Here is a 13898-nt window from a genome sequence, read left to right on the forward strand (position 1 = left end):
TTTTTTATTTCTTCAGTTATTTTTAAAATAATTTTTTGTATGTATGTATGTAATGTCTGCACCCCATGTGGGGCTTGAACTCACAACCCTGAGATCAAGAGTCACAAGCTCTACCAAGTGAGCCAGCCAGGCTCCCTTCTAAGGTCATTTTTTTATTTGCCATGTATGTACATGTCTGTTATTCTCTTAACATAAGTTCCTTATAAGATAGAAATTATGTCTTTTTTTCTTCTTACATTCCATGAGAGAAATCCATACCATGTTTCACAAAAATTTTTAGTGAAGGGTTACCTATCTTAAAGACAGAGGCAAAAATGTTAGGGGCGCCTGGGTGGCTCACTTGGTTAAGGGTCTGACTCCAGCTCAGGTCATGATTTCGTGATTTGTGAGTTCAAGCCCCATGTCGGGCTCTGTGCTGACAGCTCGGAGCCTGGAGCCTGGTTCAGATTCTCAGTCTCCCTCTCTCTCTGCCCCTCCTCACTCATACTCTGTCTCTCTCTCCCAAAAATAAATTAAAAAACATTTAAACAAATGTTAAATACCATCTCTAGAAAGAACAATTCAAAGTGTAATTAAGCTGAGTTGTATCAACCTGGAATTCATATTTGGTTCTAAACAATTTTATTAATTTCTATATTTTGCAGTTATTCTGCTACTCAATAGCCAGTAGCAGTGTCAAAACTCATACACTGTACAGGTTTCATTTGGATCCCAAGAGCACAGATGAGTAATGTCACCACTCACTGAGATGGAGTTGAACGACATCTTACCCTTCCTCCAGGTCCATTTTCACAGCCCAACTCATCACATACTCTTGTGGCTAAACTCACTGCTGAGATTCTTCGGGGCTGGGTGCAGACAATGTTACACTTACTAGCTCCCCACTCATTTAGAAGCAAATCTTCCAAGAGGAAATGTGGTACTTGAGTACTTTTGCCACTCCCCGTTTCACCTGCCACAACCACTACCCGGTGCCTTTTAAGAGTTTCAACAATTGAATTCCTATGCTTGAACACTGGTAACTGCTGCCTTTCCTTTAGAAGTCTCTGGTACTTAGGTGTGCTTTGCAACTTCCTAAAGAGGGCTCTAACAGGTTCCAAATCTTCTGCCTTTTCTGATTCCAAGGACAGTGCAGAAAAATCCTCATCAGAAACTAAATTTTCCCAAGATTCCTCAGGATCTTCAGAGTTTTCTCTCTTATTTTCAGAATGTTGTTGCTGCTGCTGCTGCTGCTGTTTCAATTTGTTCAGAAGTTTGGCAATAAAAAGATCACGTGGCTTATTGGTTTCCATTTTATTTAATTCTTCCTTTTTCTTTTCTGCATCACTCCACTCCAACCAAACATCTCGGTAAGTGGGAGGAAGTAACTGGTGCACAGACTATAAAGGAAAAAAAACAAAACAAAACACCAGTATGTTATTTTCACTAATTACTTAATATTAAAATTCAATAGGCTGGAACTTAGAAGGATAGCTATTTTCCTCTTAAAATGTAATTTGTCTCTTAGTTACTATTTTAATATAAGATACACATGCATATGATGCAAATTTATAAACAGCATATAATATTCAGGCTTCTAAACTTACTGTGTGACCTTCGACAAATAACCTCTCTGTGTCTCAGATTCTACGTTGGTAAAATGGGCCTAATATCTCCCTTACAGACACACTCTAAAGTAAACTTTTAATACATGAAAAGTGCTCATTCCTGGAGCAAACTACTGAGTATATTTTTATTATTTATTCCTGCAGTGGTACTATGTAAATATGTAGGTGATCCATAAAGCATTTCTGAAAGAAAATTCCCTCTGAGATGCTGGCAGGTAAATGATATTACAGGTCAAAGTATTTAAAATAAATACAGTGAAGTGAATCTAAGTTGTCCTAATTCTGTGTCATAAAAGAGCCCACAATTATCTCTATAACACTGAGAGTTACTTCTATCAATTAAGCTTAGCTTATGATCCCTTTTTGCAAAATAGGTGAAATAAAGACATCACAAATTTTTACTGGCAGAAGCTGGAAAAGAATTATCGTTTGGAGTTCCACTTCATCAGGGTCTAAAATTTCCAGTGGTTCTAATTTTCCATGAAGAACATGTATTTATTGCAAAAAAGAAATGTTGACAATCCAACAATCCAGGAAAAAAAAAAAGCTTCCTTCAGAAGTACTTCAATCTTTCTTTAACCTGAAAGCTTATAGTTCATATATTCTAAAATTGAAAACTGGAACTAAGTTCTATAACTTTTCAAAAGAGAGAAAAAAATGTAACATTCAAGAGAGACATAACATTTAAATAAGCATTAAACTGTTTAAAAATTCTCCTTACTTCAACCAACCTAGAACAACTATTTTTAATCCATAAAATAGCACAGCCTGAAAAACTAGACCAGTGAAATGGTTCAGAGCCTCTGGTCTAAGGACAGAAAGACGAAGCTATGTTTAGGGGCAAGACGCAGTCAAAATCATAAGTAAGCATTTAACGAGGATTAATCTGAAGAAGTGCTAAGTAAAAACTGGCACCGAAGGCCATCGTTAAATACTACATTCCATATGCTCATAGTTTTATGTTGGCAAAGTACAGTACATGCACTACTCCACGAATGACTTTTGAAACACATCAATTTAAAAAGTCTCACCTGCCCTTTCACTAAACGGTACAGAGCTAGAGTTGCTCCCAGGTGCTGAGCTTGCATGCCATCTTCTGTTAAGATTGTAGGGCATACTACCAGTACGTCATCTTCAGACTTGATTACTCTTACCCTACAAGGAAGCCAAAGATTTTTAAAATAAAATTAATGAAGTAAAAACAAGTCAGAATTCCATTCACACTGAGCCTAAGTTCACATTAATTAATTAAATATTTCTAATGAAGACACTGTACTAGATAATGTATCAGCACTATCAACCTGAGATGTGAAATAAGAGAGCTTCCTAAATATGTCTACTTAACATGTAAGAAACAGATTTTTCATCTTAGATTTTTCTAAAAGTTCATTCAATTAACCAAAAAAACATACCTACATTTCCAGTATCTACCTACTGGAACTTTTTCAAAGGAAGGATTTGGACTCTTGGGAAGATTCTTCCTGACCCAATCGATCAGAAATTGTTTGGGAGATTTTCCAGTCCAGCTTCGAGCTGTATAGTCAAAATTTCTTACATCATGAGGTTCTTTCTTTTTCTCTAAAATGATAGACAAAGATTGTTTTTTTAAAAATTGTCATGTGGTAATGTGTAGTCTCTTTTGAGTGATCAAAGTCCTCTCAATTTTGGGAAAAGACCTTTAGAAGAGAATAGGTTAAAAAAAAAAGTTTGCTCTTCTGAGTGATGTAAGGAAATTCTCTTAATGGATAAAACCACTGAATAACTGAATCTTTAAAAAAAAGTATCCTGAGTAACTCATCCATTCTTATAAAATATCTATGATAACTAACCATGTGATGAATTGTTCAGGGTACGCTGAATTATAGTATTTGGGAGGCTACCACACAGGAAGGGTAATCTTTTGAAAAAAATATAGATCAGATGTCATTTCTCTGCTTAACAGCTGCTGCTGCCACCGCCACCTTCATTGGTTTCACATTATGTATAAAATAAAGTCCAAATTCTTCACCACTGCCTAAAACCTTTTCATGGTCCATCTCTGCTTATCATGCCACACAGGCAGGCAGTCACTTCCTCAAATGCTCTAAGCCTACTTGGCCCAGTACAGAGGCAGTAGCCACACATGAACAAATCTAAATTAATTACAATTAAACTTTCAGTTTCTCAGTTACATTAATCACATTTCAAGTGCCCATTACTCCTATTTGGCTAGTAGCTATCACACTGGATAGCCCAGATATATAACATTCCTATCATACAGTGTTCTGTTGAATAGTCTGCTCTACGTCTTCTCTACCTTAGACTTCCAATGTACTGTCTCCCTCCTTCTAAGGTGGCTCTTCCCACCAAGGTATCACTGGGCTGACACCTAATCATCTATCAGATCTCAGAGCAAATCAACAGCCCCATTGTTATCTCTAATATTAAACACCAGTATTCTTGCTCTGACAGCATACATCACAATTTATAATTAAATATTTGTGTATATGTAATGCTTATCTCCCCTACAAGACCATACACTTGAAGAGGGCAAGGACTAGGTTATTTTGTTAATTACCGTACATACAGCAACTGACATTATCAACAATAAAAATTCAATAAATATTTATCAAAGAATATATAATTAAAAAACTGACAATTTAGCACAGGACTTGACTATAGTACAGATAAATATCATACAAGCTATATCAATAATTTACTTAGCACAAATAAATGCACCATTACACACATCCAGTGGCAAGGCAGTACTCATGGCAGAGTCCTCTTAGGGCTGTTTGAGTTAACCTTGAAGCGAGGGTAAGGTTGGCCAAGTAGGGGATAACAGAATGAGCAAAATCATGGAGCCATGAAATAACACATGATCTAGAGAATGTTGCGGCTACAGTACTTAGCTGGGAGAATAAAGTGGGAAGGCTGATTGTGGTAGAATGCAAAGGCTCTTCAATGCCATGATAAGTATGGACTTACTACTGATTGAGGGTTTTTAACAGGGAAATCACATTTAGATAGGTTATGGAAAATAATTCTGGCAGGAATTTGGAGGATGGACTGGAAAGAGATGAGACTGAAACAAGATACTTAAAATTACAAAATGCTACAAAAGTTATAATTATTATTTTTCCAAGACAGCATGTGGAAGCGTAACTTTACTGCCAACTTATGTAGTTTGCTAGAATGCAAACTAACAATTTCTCAGTTGTATTTTCACTGACATTTTACTACTTTCACCTCGAAACCCTTTCCCTTTGTTTTACCTTTCTCTTCTTCAGTAGCAGCTACAGATTTTTCAAATAAGTTAAAGTTCAAAGCCCTTTCTTCTTCTGTGGCTACAAGAGGCTTTTTCCTTTCATTCTGTTGATGTGAAATCTTTATGGCTGGATTGAATACTGGATGGTCTTCTAAAGTTTCCATTTCTACCAAGAAAAAAAAATTGTGGTTTGTTGTATTTGTTTTTTATGTCTCTTTACTTTGCAGAGACGGTTAAAAAACAAAAAAACCGCAAAACAACAACAAAAACAGAACAGCATTCTTTCTTTTTCCTTGCAGCCAGTTATTCAACACCTTCTACTTGGAATTTATGCTAGAAGTCAGAGGCAATTTATTTTCACATCATATACTAAAATGTTTTAAATGAATTATTTAACAGATGTAGAAGGTCTGGAAAAACATACTCATTAGACATGAATGCTCATGGAAGTGTACCTGACTCTCCTTTTTGAATGAGGATGGTATTTTATGGTATATTTCAGAGGCTGCCAAACTATGGCCACTGGGTCGCATCCAGCCCTGCTGCCTGTTTCTGTATAGCCTATAAGCTAAAAATGATTTTGGTATTTTTAACTGGTTGAAAAATATACGAAGTATTTGGTGACATGTGAAAATTTATATGAAATTCCTATTTCAGTATCCATAACGTTTTATGAGAACATAGCCATTTACTTACATACTACCAGTGGCTGCTTCTATGCCGTGACAGGAGAGTTCAGTAGTTGTGAGAGCATCTATATGGCCCACACAACCTACAATATTTATTATTTGCCTTGTTACAGAAAGCCTACCAATCCCAGGTATAAACCGTTAGGAAAGAGTAGACAAAAAGAGGCAACCTCCATGCCAGGAAAGCCAAAAAAAGAAGAGACATTTATATACCTAAGAATTTTTAAGTGTTTACCTCTTTGAAATTTCCTTATTTTTTCTTGAGCCTCTTTTTGGCCTTGCTTGTTTTTTTCTAGTTTAAAGGTAGCTGCCTGCTCCTTTGCATCCAGAAGTTTTGCTGCAAGGTGCAAGTACCTTTCATTCTGTTCCAAAGAAGATATTGATTCGGAAATTTAAAAAAGAACAAAATCAGTTAAGTCATTTGTCAGTTTATTATAGAAAAACCTATGATCTTTTAATCTTATTCTTTGATCCAGCAAATCTGCTTTTAGGAATTTTTCACAGAGAAATAATACAAAGGTGCAGATTTGTAGGTAGTAGTGACAGAAGAGGAAAAACTGCAAATCAAAGGTACTCATCTACAGAGAAAATCTGTCAGCCATTAGAAAAAAAAATGAGGTACCAAAAGAATGAGGGTGATCCACATGGAAAATTTCCTTGACATGTTAAATAAAATTAAAAACTACAGAATAAAAGTTAAGTAAGCTCATTTCTGTAAAAAGGAAGTATTTTGTTTTTACACATTTTATAATTTACATAAAGGATTGTGTAGATAATAATATAATAATATTCATCTGAAAGTTACCTTTCCATATTCTCTTTCTTGTAGAAAATAGGGACATTAAAAAAAAAAAAAGGCCTCTGGTAAAATGGGTGTTATAAAACTTAAGGACTAGCTCCACTGAGCAAACATTAGATGCAGTTTAAAATTAAACTCAAATTTGTTTTTTTCCTTAGGTTAACAAAGTACAGATGAGAAGCATCAAGGCACAAGGTGAAGATAAGGGCATGTATAATGCTGCTATGAAACACAACTGTTAACATGAATGGAAAAGAGATCAACTAAGGCAGCACATCGAGCTTAAACCTGGAACCACTTTGTGTAGAACACACTGATACAGTGTAAACAGAAGCGTTAGCTGTCTGTACCTCTTGTTCACCCAAATCACATTCTTCCATCATTCCTATTTCTGCCATTGATACCACTGTCCCTCCACCTGAAAATCTCTTGCTGTCTTTAGCTCATTAACTTCTTTACTCAGTAAACCAAAACTTTCTATTGGTTCTTGCTTTAAATGTTTCTGTTGCCTTCCAATTCCAATACCAATTTGGAGCCTTATTATTTCATACCTGAGGAAGTGCAAAAGCTACCAAATGGCTTCCCTATCCTTTCCAAATCACCTTGAATGCTAGTAAATATTCCAAACCACTTTAAGCACTTTAATTTTGACCTAAAATACCAAATTCTTGTAACTCACCTGCCCCCAACTTCGAGAAGCTCTTCCCAAGAAAAAAAAGTCAAATTCATTTTTTGGGGATCAAAATCTTCTGGTCTCAGCTAAACTCACTTGTTTACTCCTTCCTGTCAGTACTCATCTACATTGTATACTCTGTATATATTCATATATTGTTTAATACCCAAAGGCTCATTGCACAATCCACTTCTGTACACTGTTCACACTATTTTACCCATATGGATCATCTTCCCTTTACTGCCCATGCACACTTTGCACCCTTCAAGTTCCCCCTCTCTTCTTGAGAAGAGACTTCTTGCAGTCTTGACCAAATGTTCTAATCAGAAGAGACCTCTTCTTTGACCCTTAATGGAGACTCATACTGTCCTAAGTTCTTTTTGCTTATATTAGTTTAATATAGGCACAGAGTTTTAAAAATACGTATAGGATACAGAAGAGTATAAAAAAAGAAGTGTCCCTCTCATTCTACCACCCCAGTCCTAATCACTAATAATAGCTTCTCGTGTATCTTTCCATATCTTTTCTGTGCATATAGAATGAAAATACACATATATATATATTTTTTTCTTTTACACAAATGGGTTCATCATACTACACATGGTGTTTTGCAACTTCCCTTTTCTCTTTCTAAACCAATTTTATTAAGGTATGATTTACATATAATATAATGCACCCATTTAGGTATACAGGTGACTGTGTTTCATAAATATATATATTGATTTAACCATCATCCTAATCAAGATAAAAAACATTCCCACCATCCCCAAAAGTTTCCTCATGCTGCCTTACAGTGAATCCTCTTTCCCTATCCTTGGACTCAAGCAACTACTGATCTGCCTTTTGTCACGAGAGATTGATTTAGCAAGGATGACTTATCTGGAATTTAATATAATAATTACACATGTAGTCATCTGTGTCTCCCTTCTTTCATTCAAGGATTATGCTTTGGAAAGTTGCTTGCAGTGTTTGCCTATTATGAATATAAAACTGCTATGCACATTTGTGTACAGGTCTTTTGTGGACATGTTTTCAGTTTTCTTGAATAAATACCTAAGAATGAAACTGTTCTGTCACATGGCTAAGTGTATGTTTAACTTTTTAAGGAAGTGCCAGTTTTCTGAAGTGGATATACCATTTTATACTCCCACAATCAATGTCTGAGTGTTCCTGCAGCTCCATGCACTCCCAACACTTGGTATTACTGATCTCTTTAATTGTAGCCATTTTGATGAATATACAATAGGATCTAACTGCAGTTTCCATTTTCATTTCTCTGATGACTAGTGATCTTGAAATTGTTTTTACATGTTTACTGGCTATCCATATGTCTATTTTTGTGAAGTATCTGTTGTCCTTTGAAAACTTCTTTATAAATTCTAAAGTCTACTGTCAGACACGAATTGTAATATTTTCTTCCTACAACTGGTTTTCATGTAACCTTACATTTTTAGTTTCTCTTATATCTAGGCTTCTCTGACCAGACTAAGGATTTTTTTGTAACGAAATGTGCCTTTCTTTTATTATCCAAGGAATTTAGGATACTTCTTACAAATGATAATCATTTAAAAATACTTGATGTTTAAAGATGGGAGGAAACGTAAGTAACACTTATTGAGCAGTTACTTTGTGCCATTTTTATTTTGTTACTTTTAGGTTTTATTTTGCTTAATCTTTCCATCCACTCCTAGAGGTGGGTATTTCTTTAATTTACAAATGAGAAAACTAAGTTACAGAAAAGTTAAATATGTTGCCTATGAATAGCCAGTTAAAAGCCTAATACAAATTTCTAACTCACAGGGTCAAATTTTTCCTCTTCTAAACTTTTAGAATTCTCACTCTTTTCTTCTTCATTTTGCTGTTCGGCATACTGCAAAATCCATGCTTTCATATTTACTTCCAAATTTTTTTCTTCCTTTTTTGGCTAGAAAGGAAAAACAAATATCTGAAAAACCAAAGTTAGAAAAAGGTGTCAAACTATCAAGTGTCCCTGTTTTTACTATTTTTTTTTTCACTCAGAAACAGTAGACACGTAAACCTCATAAAATCATATTATATACTGTTCTGTGAAGGACAAACGAATTACACCTTGCTTTAAGAAGTTTAAATTTTCAAAATCAAAAAGGTATGTCTATATAAAGAGGCAAAACAATAAGGAGAACTTTAAAAACTACTGCTACTCCAGGCACCTGGGTGGCTCAGTTGGGTTGAGTATCCAACCTCATCTCAGGTCACGATCTCGTGTTTGTGGGTTCGAGCCCTACATCAGGCTCTGGGCTAACAGCTCAGAGCCTGGAGCCTACTTTGGATTCTATGTCTCCCTCTCTCTCTGCCCCTTCCCTGATCACACATTCATTCTCCCTCTCTCTCAAAAAATAAAATGTTTAAAAAACAAAAAAACCAACTAGTGCTATTCCTTAAAAATAGTGGTTTTATGGGGATAATGCTTCCAGATTTTTGTTTTTGTTTTGTTTTCAAGCTTTACTGGGGTATAACTCATATATTTAAAAACTGTACATACTTGGGGTGCCTGGGTGGCTCAGTCAGTTGGGCATGCAACTCTTGATTTCAGCTCAGGTTATGATCTTGCCATTCATGGGATCAAGCCCTGTCTCGGGCTCCCTGCTGACCGTGTGGAGCCTGCTTGGGATTCTTTCTCTCCTTCTCTCTGCCCCTCCCCTATTCACATGTATATGCTTTTTCTCTCGAAATAATAAACTTTAAAAAATTGTACATATCTAATGTACATGTTAATATATCAATTATATATTAACTTATCATAATGTATACATAAACTCATTCTGATGAGTTTGGACATATGTGTCCATTCACGATACCTACAATTGAGATACTAAACATATCCGTCACCTCTATAAACTTCCTTGTGTTCTTTTGTGCACATGGATTGGTGGGGATAGGGAGTGGTGATTGTGGTGAGAACACATAACATGAGACCTATCTTCTGAACATATTTTAAAGTGCATAATATTGTTCTGTTAACTATAGGCACTATGTTACAAAGATCTCTAGAACTTATTCATCTTGTGTAACTGAAACTAAATGATTAGGCAACATTTCCCCATTTTCCCCTCTCCTCCCTTCAGCCTCTGGTAACTTCCACTCTATTCTCCACTTCTATGAGTTTAGCTATTTTGGATACTTCACTTAAGTGGAATCCTATAGTATTTATCTTTCTGTGACTGGCTTATTTCACTTAGCATAATGTTCTCTAGGTTCATGCACACAGAGGTTTTGTGATACGCAGTGTATTTAAGCATAACGCCCTAATGAAGTATACCTTCCAGTCTTGACTCCTTGCTGTAATCCCCTTCCACACGTATTTTGGAATTGGCCATGTGATGTGCTTCAACCAAGGAACCATTACCAAGATACAAGCTAGGGCTCGGTAAGAAATTTATAGACTGAGGCTTATCATCTTGAAATACTTGGTCTTAGAAGCCAGATGCCAAGTAAATCAGACCACCCTGTGACCATCATATATGAGGAAACATAAGTTAGCCACATGGAAAGAAGGATGCCTGGTTAGCCCCCAGCTGAGGTACTAGTCCTGTAAGTAAGAAACCATTTTGGATATTCTAGCCTAGTAAGACACCTTGGGAAACAGATGGACTAAACAGCTGACCTTGGTCCAGACTGCAGAATCAAAAGAAATAAACTGGTGGTTTAACTCACTAAATTTTTGGGTGGTTTCTTATGCAGCAATACACTACCAAAACCGTGACAGAAAAGTTTGGCAAACTAATTCTCTTCAATAAGCAAAAACATTATTGCAACCTAGTATTTCTACTCATAAACTGCTATAATGCACTTTATTCTGATTTTATACAACTTCACGTGTTTAATTCTTAAATTACCTTAATCTTAGTATCTTCTGGTTTTTTGATTTTAGGTTGCAATGGAGGTGAAACAGTGGCTGGTATTTGAGGAGACTGGAATTTTGGCTTACTTTTAGTTTGTTGCTCTTCAAATTCTTGACTGAATCCTTCAGGAAGTGCATCTTAAAAATTGGGATTAAAAAAAACATACATATGATATATAAAACATAAACATATACATTCATCAAACATACACAAAAATTCTGGCTAAACAAAGAGCACCTAATTTTCTTCCACACTCATCTCCCCAAGAATAGAAATCCTATGATGAATCTGACTTTATTGTCAAAGTCAAAGTGCGAACACTCATCAGATGACAGCCCACCTCTAAATGGCCATTTATTTCACTCTCAATGTGTTAGGCTCCTAAGTTTTCAAAAAAAGATTTGAACCCTTCCCAACTCTTTGGTTGCCTATTACAGTATATGGCAGGATCCTTAATCAGTCATACAAGCAATTTGGACTCTAGGTTCTTGCTAAAGATGACAACCTTGACTCTCTGGTTATTAAAACTATCCAAAGCCAGATGGCCCAAATTTCTAAACCAAAATCAGGAGAGACAGTCTGATAGGTAACAGGTAGGCAAACTTTAAAAATGTGTTCTATGAAGTACATTATAAAATGACTACTGACAACTGAAAGTAATGCACAAAAAATTTCTTCTTGCATGGACTACAACCTCTGAGAATATACTACAAAGAGCAGGAAAGGGTAAGAACATTCAAACAATAATTATAACACAGTGAAAAAATTTTAAGTAGAGCTTGATACAAATATCACAAATTCTGAATTTCAGAAGGGCTTTAGGAAATGAACGACTTTAATGATAATACTACTTACCATCTGAAAGATTTAAACAGAGCCAATCCAAGGCAGAATGGAGATCACCTCCCTGCAAGAGTGTGTTAGTCATGGCATCTTCAATGTCTTTAGTCTTAAATGAAAATGCTTGTAAAGCCATGTATAAATCCTGTAAGAGGGAAATACAAAAAAGTCATTCTGTCAATTTTCTCTCCTTTTATTACTAATTTTATTCTACCACTCATTTTATTATCATTTATTTATTTAAGTAGGCTCTATGCCCAGCGCAGAGCCCAATCAAGGGCTTGAACTCACAACCCTGAGATCAAGACCTGAGCTAAGATCACAAGTTGGACACTTAACTGACTGAGCTTAAGGTTATTTATGTATTTAGAGAGAGAGAGGGAGGGAAATCAGGGGAGGGCAGAGAGAGAGGGAGAGAATCCCAACCAGGCTCTATGCTATCAACACAGAGCCCAATGCAAGACTGAAACTCATGCCATGACCTGAGCCAAAATCAAGAGTCAGATGCTTAAGCTACTGGGCCACACAGTAGCCCACTCATTTTAAACCAGAAATTCTGATACAAATTATAATTTCAAAAATATCTTTTCTCCCTTCTAGTTAGAAGAGTTAAATATGCTTACCAGATTGAGAATTTGAGAACTATGGATAAATTTTAAAAGGACCTCAAGGGGTGCCTGGGTGGCTCAGCTGGTTGAGCGTCAAGTTTCAGCTCAAGTCATGTTCTCATGGTTTGTGGGTCTGGGCCTGGCACTGGGCTCTGTGCTGACAGCTGAGAGCCTGGGGCCTGCTTCGGATTCTGTGTCTCCCTCTCTCTCTCTGCCCCTCCTCTGCTCACAAAAATAAACAAACATTAAAAAAAAAATTAAATTAAAACAGTAAATAAAAGGACCTAGAAAATAAACAAACAAAAAAATAAAAGGACCTGGAGACACTGCTCATATTTTTACTACCCAACGATATTGTCTGCAATGTAGTATGTTTCCTATCAGTCATTTTTCTGATCTTGTGAAAACAAATTTCACTTAATGTTATAACATAAGCAGGGCACCTGGGTGGCTCAGTTGGTTAAGCATCCGACTTCAGCTCAGGTCGTGATCTCGCAGTTTGTGGGTTTGAGCCCCACATCGGGCCCTGTGCTGACAGCTCAGAGTCTGAAGCCTGCTTCTGATTCTGTGTCTCCCTCTCTCTGCCCCTCCACTGCTCATGCTCTGTCTCTCCCAAAATAAATAAACATTAAAAAAAAATTTTTTTTAATCACTGTAACATAAGCATCTTCCCATGTTATCAGAAACTCTTCATCACTTATAAGAGTTACATACTTCATTAGGTAGGTGTATCATAATCATACCTTTTCCTATTAGTGGCCACTCAGGATGTTTTCTCTTTTTCTTATGATTAGTGCTTCAATGAACATGTTCATCTATAAAGTAAAGCATCTTAACGTACTTTCTAAAGCATGATCTTCAGAGCTGGAGAGAATTTGGTTCAAATCCAGACTGTGCTTACTCTACTACTTACTCATTAACAACTGCAGACTATAGCTTATGTAGTAATCTTTCCAAGCCCTGATTCCTTCATTTGAAAAATGGGGCAAAGTATCTTCTGGTATTGTTGTGTCAGAGAAAATGTAAGCAAAGTGCCCACTATAGAGCCTAATATAATTTGTGGAATGTAATTTAGTTTTCACATCACCATTTTAATGTGTGTAGTTGTATATGGCACAATTCCTTCCCTAGTTCTGCAGATGGAAATGATCTACATAAAATCTCAACGGAGTTGAAAAAGTCATTTTATCTCACTATCTTACAACATAGAACAGGCTTAAAAATGCTCCATTAGGGGCGCCTGGGTGGCGCAGTCGGTTAAGCGTCCGACTTCAGCCAGGTCACGATCTCGCGGTCCGTGAGTTCGAGCCCCGCGTCGGGCTCTGGGCTGATGGCTCAGAGCCTGGAGCCTGTTTCCGATTCTGTGTCTCCCTCTCTCTCTGCCCCTCCCCCGTTCATGCTCTGTCTCTCTCTGTCCCAAAAATAAATAAACATTGAAAAAAAAAAATTTTAAAAAAATGCTCCATTAAAAATAAGGAACTTAGTGGGGGCACCTAAGTAGCTCAGTTAAGCGTCTCTTTTGATTTTTGCTCAGGTCATCATCTCATGGTTTGT

General features: G+C 36.4%; 1 protein-coding gene across 2 annotated transcripts in view; it reads right to left on the reverse strand.

Moving 5' to 3' along the window:
- Positions 1-13898, reverse strand: part of DHX29 (DExH-box helicase 29) — a 45848-nt gene that overhangs the window by 22701 nt on the left and 9249 nt on the right. Inside the window, exons 1-9 of one of the 2 annotated variants that reach the window (XM_047086570.1) lie at positions 12360-12446; positions 11752-11881; positions 10891-11033; positions 8814-8939; positions 5779-5905; positions 4862-5020; positions 3020-3185; positions 2639-2762; positions 771-1379 (exon numbers count right to left, since the gene is read on the reverse strand). In XM_047086570.1, coding sequence (XP_046942526.1) covers positions 771-1379; positions 2639-2762; positions 3020-3185; positions 4862-5020; positions 5779-5905; positions 8814-8939; positions 10891-11033; positions 11752-11872 — 1575 coding nt within the window. In that variant the 5' untranslated portion in view covers positions 11873-11881; positions 12360-12446. Of the gene's footprint in view, positions 1-770; positions 1380-2638; positions 2763-3019; positions 3186-4861; positions 5021-5778; positions 5906-8813; positions 8940-10890; positions 11034-11751; positions 11882-12359; positions 12447-13898 lie in introns of those variants that run through there. The other variant, XM_047086563.1, reaches the window with a different exon arrangement.

Source organism: Lynx rufus, unplaced genomic scaffold (genome assembly GCF_022079265.1).
Source record: "Lynx rufus isolate CCGP_SWC_20201006 ecotype Redwood Valley unplaced genomic scaffold, mLynRuf1.p SCAF_1, whole genome shotgun sequence".
Lineage (NCBI taxonomy): Eukaryota > Metazoa > Chordata > Mammalia > Carnivora > Felidae > Lynx > Lynx rufus.